This window comes from Saccopteryx bilineata, chromosome 3 (assembly GCF_036850765.1).
Source record: "Saccopteryx bilineata isolate mSacBil1 chromosome 3, mSacBil1_pri_phased_curated, whole genome shotgun sequence".
NCBI classification, from domain to species: Eukaryota; Metazoa; Chordata; class Mammalia; order Chiroptera; family Emballonuridae; genus Saccopteryx; species Saccopteryx bilineata.
The window spans coordinates 70,382,519-70,389,293 of NC_089492.1; the positions used below are offsets into that span (position 1 = coordinate 70,382,519).

The 6,775-nt window shown below is 51.8% G+C and overlaps 1 protein-coding gene across 1 annotated transcript in view; it reads right to left on the minus strand.

Moving 5' to 3' along the window:
- SBSPON (somatomedin B and thrombospondin type 1 domain containing) overlaps positions 1 to 6,212 on the minus strand; it is a 31,443-nt gene extending 25,231 nt beyond the window's left edge. Inside the window, exon 1 of the mRNA XM_066266321.1 lies at positions 5,906 to 6,212. Within this exon, the coding sequence (XP_066122418.1) occupies positions 5,906 to 6,119 (214 nt within the window). The 5' untranslated portion in view covers positions 6,120 to 6,212. The remainder of the gene's footprint in view (positions 1 to 5,905) is intronic.
- Between the last annotated feature and the right edge of the window lie 563 nt (positions 6,213 to 6,775).

A 6,775-nucleotide genomic window follows, 5' to 3' on the forward strand; every position in this document is an offset into this window, starting at 1 on the left:
ACACAAGAGATCGTTAACCTGGCCCAGCGCTGCCTGCGCCCTCCTGGCCATGGCGGCCCCAAGGGGCTGCTGGAAGGAGCAGCGTAGCTCTCTGGGTCTTCAGGCCTGGAGATCCCAGCTGCTCCTGGCAGCCGCATGTCCTTCCAATCCTTTTTAATCCGTGTTTATCTCTTGCCAGTACCACATCTGGAACGTAACGAGCTTCTTGAATTTTTATTATCTGTGGCGTAAAATGGTTTTTCTTTTTCTCTGAGCCAAATTTCCCTCACTCAAAAATTTCAGAATATGGTGCAAAAGATATCTGTGTCTATCTTATCGGTGCTCCTCGAGGACTCACTGTTTCAGCAGGCCCCCTCCCTCCAACACAGACTTCAGGCTGGTGACTCCAGCGTTTGGGCCCATCTTTCCACAGACATTTCCACTCTCAAAATTACTGCTGGACTTCCTCCAGTGTGGCTGCCACAGTGAGACACACTATTCTCAGTCTTTAGGTACTAAAAGTAATTTTTAAAAAATTCTTTTTTTGATGATGCCAAATACACACACAGCAGCAGATTGAGCTGCAGCCAGAGCCCTTCATTGCATATAGTTTGGATTATCTCTTCTTCCCAGAAGGCCTCGCTCTTATTCCCATGGAGCTGTGTCTCCCTGGGTCATCACAGACACTCAGGCCTTCCCTCTGTAATCTGTGCCTGCTTGGCTCGCTGCCACCTCAAAGTTCACGGCCACCCACGATCAAGTGCCTTCTCCCTCAATTGTTAAGTTCAGATAGTCCTAATCATTCCTAAGGAAATGTTCTTTCTACACTTTGCCCAAAGCAGTACCATTTATACATGGTTTTTGCTACCTGACATTCTATGGAAGAAAAAGAAAGCCCCTTTATCCACACACCACACACACACATGTCCCACGGTGACACAATTTTAAATGTACGTTGCCTTTCTGCCTCTCCTTATGTGTATTCCTATCTTTGGAACCTTGTCAAAACTTTTATGAAGGTCAAATGAGATGACACCTTGTAAGTGACCATTTAACCCCGCCAATAAGATGATCAAGTACTTCTTTCTTTTTCCAGAACGCACGTTGCCTGACCCCCAGTCAAGCTTTTCCCCCCTTTCGAGACATTAACTGGACAAGTACATGAAATGTTAGCAAGACAATGAAATGGCCTGCCCCACTAGGAAAAATGGACTTTTATGTGCCATGTACACCCAGGGAAAAGGGAATGTAAATTCAAAAGATGACGCTTTTTCTGGGTAGCAAGTTTCCAGGTGGGTCGTTTTCTTCTTTTGTTCATTTCTGTATTTTCCAAATTTGCACAACATATATTTTGTAGTTGAGGAAGGAAAATATTATTTTTCAAAGGGCACGTGGATACGCCCAGGGGCGGCGCCCGCTGCAGCCACAGAACCGGCCCTGGGTGGGAGGAAGGCTCACGGAGTGTGATGCACGTTACCGAGCAGCACCCCGACGGCCATCGAAGGACTGCAAAGGAGCAGGACACACTCTTTGGCCTTGAGGGGCACACACTCGAAGAAGACAGGAGGCTCCCCCACTCCACTGGGATTTACCTGGGGCCTGTGCTGCCAAGCACACAGCTTCTCATAAAACCTCATTTCTCCGAGGCACCAAAAACATAATGTTCAAGCATGTGCGCTCTGGATCCAGAGCTCCTGGGTTCAGATCCCCTTACTTATTAGTGGCATGATGTTGGACAAATTGCCTACCCTCTAACCTCCTGGTTCCCTGAATTCCTCGACTGTACAATAAGATCAAACTGAGGAATATTGACATGCCTTGTTTTATTGCGTTTTACTTTATTGCTCTTTGCCAATAGTGCATTTTTTTTAAAAAAAAATTGAAGGCAAGACCCTCCATCAGCAGAAAGATTATGGCTCGCTTTGTTGTGATACTTCACTGCGGTGGTCTGTAACCGACCCCACAATACCTCCAACGTCTGCCTGTAATCTAAATCAGTTTAGAGCTGCGAGGTGCCCACAGGAGGACCGAGCACAGAGTAAATGCTGGGAAGACCTCGACGTTACCCTGCTGGACTGCACACCCAGGGCTGCAGCCAAATCCTGCAAGCTGCATACTGGTGCCAGGCTCTGCTTGTTCCTGCAGAAACACGGGCAGGGAAGCTGAACGCCGTCTCTCTCGGCCGCTCTGGCTCCAGCAAAGCCTCAACTCTCTAAATCATCAAAGACTGCAACATCCTTCCTTTGGTGAGTTCGGAGCCCGTGTTTTCAATTACGGTGCCCGGCCTTCCTCCAGATATGATGTCAGCAGATTTGGCCAGTTGGTTCCCGGCGTTCCTTAGAAATCTAGAAAAGATTGGCCCGTGTAGGCTACTAAGTCTTTGTCCCTCTCCACATGGGTTAGTTTTCTTTCCTTAAGTTGCTTATCCAAGACCACATGCACCCCACTGTTTCCATGACCTCTGAATGAAGGATCAGCACTAGGAGCCCTGCTGACCTATCGGAGACACGGTGTTCTGAGCCTGATAAGCAAGCCTTCCTTCCAAAAAGTTCCTCCAGGGCAGGTACCTGGATCTGTTCCCTCCTCCTCTTCTGTCCCCTCCTCTCCTGTCCTCTTCTCCCCATGTCATCATCATCATAATTTCTTTGATAATTAGTTTCAGGATAGATTTTTTTTTTTTGGCAGCTTAGTCATTCTCCAGATCCAGTAATTTATTGGCAGGGGGGAGGGGGACCTTTCTATTTAGAAAAAGAAATTTTAGTCTTTCATCTCTTAGGCACACCATTAAAAAAAAGTGTGTTTATCAGGATGAAAAATTTATCAGGATGAAAAAGTCAGAAGGAACAGCAGTAGGACATGCTGAGTTGTGACACAGTTCCGTTTTCTGTTCACATGTGTAATGCTGTGGCTGAGGCCAGGCAGGTCCACATTGAATTGGAGCAGACAGTAGAGAAACTGTGGAGCCCGAAAGTGTTGGGCCTTTCTTGTTTAATAGAACCTCACAATGGCAGACAAGCAAACAGTCAGGGAAAAACTGCTTCTCAGGCAAACAAACAGCAAAACAGCCCCTCACAGTGGCGGGCAGGCCTTCACCATCCACAATCTACCCTGAGCGCAAGCACCCGTAGCCTTACATAGACTATCCACAGGTGGCGCTGCAGCCAGTAAACCAGCGAGCAAGACTAACACAGCTGTTTTCCCAACAACATGTAATGTCATTTCAGTCAAAAAGGCTTCCGAAAGCATCAACAGGTAACACAGCATTGAGTGAGAGGCTAAGAGGCAGGATGGTTCTATGTCTGTAGAGTAGCCAGGGGCTGCACAGCTAGCCTTGAATTGCCTGGGAATAAATAAATAATAACTATGCACAGAAGTGGCCAATGGCGCCTGGAATCAGGCAGCCTGGGTTTGGCTCTTCCCTTGTGCCTTCATAGTATCTTAGTGGTGAGAGAGCCCCTGACAGTCTCTTTTCCCAAACAGCTGTGAAATGCTAATGCAGGCCAACCCCACCTTCTCCAAACCCAAGAGTCAGCTCAGTTGTGACACCTGCCCAGGGCTGGGCTGACTGAGCATCTGAGCTCCGTGGTGTCCTGACTCTCACCCTCAGCTCTGAGGAGCCAGCAGGCTCCGTCTCACCCAGTAGCCAACTTCCCGATTATTTCTATTTTCTTCTTCCCTTCCCAAAAATCTCCAGGTGCAGAGGACTTACGGACAAGGAGCTTTTTCGGTCCTGAGTCTTCCACAAGGCTGGCTATCTTTCTGAGTCCTTCCAGAGATGGTATGTTGTCTGCTATTTGTTGCTCAATAAATCCCCACACCAAAATGATAGGCCTTATAAAAAACATTTTTATTTTCTGGATTGAAAATACGGGATTTATTTTTGACCAAATAAAAGAGTTTGAAGATTTTGCAACTGCCCATGGCGGTGTTAGTGCTCCTTAGAAAGACAGTTCTCGGAACACTGGCCCTGTCTTTCCCCATCCCTCTCTGCACCCGACTGGAGGGATTTATCTGTGCTCACCAGGTCTGTCCTGTTCCCCAGGGTGGCCTCAGGGCCTAGCCTGGAGCCTGGCACAAAAAGCCAACACTGCTGCCAGTGCTGGAATCCTCCTAGAATTCCTTTCCCCTTTAGAGGCCTCTCGCTCATTCTCCAGGACTGGGCTTGCCCATCACTTCCTCTGGGAAGTCTTCCTTGAATTCCTCTGGTCTTTGGCGTTTTTCTTCTCTAGCCTCCAGGCTCCTTATTTTGGCACTAAGCATGTTGCAGGTGGTTTTGCGTCTATGTTTCCCTGCTTGACTGTGAACTTCTAGGGGGCAGAGACTGTACCTTCAATCGTTTTTGTGTCCCTGTGCTTCCCACAGTTTGGAGCACATTACCTGAACTACAGGAATTGTGCCTTTACCTTTAAAACGCAGCCAATCCCCTCGTGGGAGATGGCTGAGAGAGAGAGGCTGCTGTGGTAGACCGGCTGCACATGGAGATCCAGGGAACTGAGGAGAGCAGTCTTGGGCAGGATGGGCTACTGCAGGGGGGCTGGGACAGCTGGCCCAGCGCACTGCATTTCCCAAGTAACTGATGCTTCACCTTTTATTTGTAGTACAATGCCCTGGGCTTGGAGCAGGAAAGGGAAAGACGCTTATCAAAAACAAGACCAATATTGGAAGGTAAATCATTAGCTTTCAATTGGGTCAAAAAATCTTAATGTTTTTCAAAAGTGTTCTTTCAGCAGCAGGCCCGGGAGACCATCCCGCATGGGTTGGCGGCCTGTCCCTGCAGAGAGGAGGCGGACGGAGTACGACTCTCTGCCTGGCACCCAGGGCTCCAGGGAATGACACAGCCTTGCAGCTCACTCTTCCAGAAAGATGCTGAGGACCCCACAACACTGGGATCCTTGAGGTCGAACCCTACCATCTGTGTGGCTTGTGGGGGTGACCTGATACAGAAAGCAGGGCTACTTCTATTTCCAGACCTGGCTTCTCTCAGGTACACCTTGTTCCTTAGGACTAGACATATCATTTCTCCCTTTATCTTTAAATTAAATCAACATTTACTGAGCCCACACCAAGGGCTGTAATACTGTGGGGAATGAAAAAGACTGACCCTAAAGGAAAACCAGCAAGACGAAAACATAATAGGAAACCTGCAGTAAACATCTCTATCAAGCTATCTAGATAGAACTGAATTCAGAGAGAGATGGAACCCTCCTGGGAGGATTTCTCCTGGGAGAAACAGTTGCATATGCTCCAAGCAGGAGTCCCGAGGTGAAAACAACGGTGCTCCTCCGAGAACTCTTTATACAGTCGGAAGTCTCTTCCAGAGCAAGCCCTTGGCACAGTGGGATCATTACACATTTCTTCCCTCATCACCCCTCACCACCCCTAAGATCCCTGAGGCTTAACAGAGTGAAAGTGGTGGAACCCGACCCAGGGGCGTGCCCCAGGACCTGCTAGCGCCATCTCTCCAGGCAGGAGATGGCCCTGTCAGCTGCAGTTCCTGAGAGGAAGAATTCATCTGTCAGGGGTGTCAAGAACAGAGGGCTGGTTCCAGAACCTTCCATCCAGACTGGGGTGGGAGGGGTACTTTGGGGAGGTATGTCTCGATGCGAGGGGCTGGAGGGACCACAGGTAAAGAGCCAGGGGTGCACAAAGGTGGTGAGGCCGGATGACCCTGGGCAGATGGGGCTGGATGGAGGACTCCAAGATGGAGTAAGGTGCATATGGGTGGAAGGGTCTGGAGGACCCTAGGATGGAAGGAGCATGGGCGTACGTGGCTGGAGACGAGCTAGGATTGGGCTGGGATGGGCCGGGATAGAGGGACTGGATCCGCCAGGATGGAAGGGATTGGGGGCTGCGATCCTTGCTGGGGGACCGTGTGCCCCTAGCTGCGGGCGAACGGCCAGCGCCCCCGCCCGACCCCTCCACCCACCTGGGCACGCCCGGGCGTAGTCGAAGCAGCAGTCCCCTGTGAGGCGGCAGGCTTGGTCGCAGAAGCACGTCCCGTAGACCCTGTCCAGCCTCCAGCCGCGAGCGAAGCAGGCGGGGTCCCGGCCAGGGCAACAGCGCCCCGCCTCGGCGCAGCCACCCAAGGCCCCGGGCCACAGGCGCGCCAGCGCGCACAGCGCCAGCCACACGGTCCTCATGGCCAGCGCTCCGTGGCGCCGGCGACGCGCAGACTCGGGAACTAGGGCTGACCTCCGAGAGCGGCAGCCTCAGAGCGGCCAGCGCAACTAGCGACGCGCAGCCCGGCCCGGCCCGGCGCGGCCCTGCCCCGCTCGCGGCCCCCGCCCCCCGCGCCGCCCCTCGTCGCGGGGCGGGTGCTGCGGCCTCCCGGGCCCAGGTGGGGCGCGCTCTCCACGGGGCGCCCCGCAATCGGCGCTCGGGCGCCGGCTCCAGCGCGCGGGGACCGCCTGGGAGCGAGTGGAGAAGCAGGTGCTCTGGGATCTCAGGGCCCAGCAGCCCGGCTCACCTTTCCTGGCCCCAAACTCGGCTTCCTAATGTCTGGGGACACGTTAGCGATTGGGCATTGTCACCGTCGAGGCAGGGGACGAAGTGCGCTCCATGTGCAGCAAGCTGGTCTCAGCAGTGCAGTGCGCGCAGGTCACCCCGACTTAGCCCAGGCACGCCTTCTCTGTATTTATTCTACTTATTTCAGGACACCAGTCCCCGCGGCCACAGAGGGGGGGGGGGGGGATATCTCAAAATAGAGATATCAAAAACAAAAACACCTTCCTAAAAAGGAGGGTGGTATGGAGAGTTATTAGGAGAGTAAATTAATTAAATGAATAGAGTAAAACCT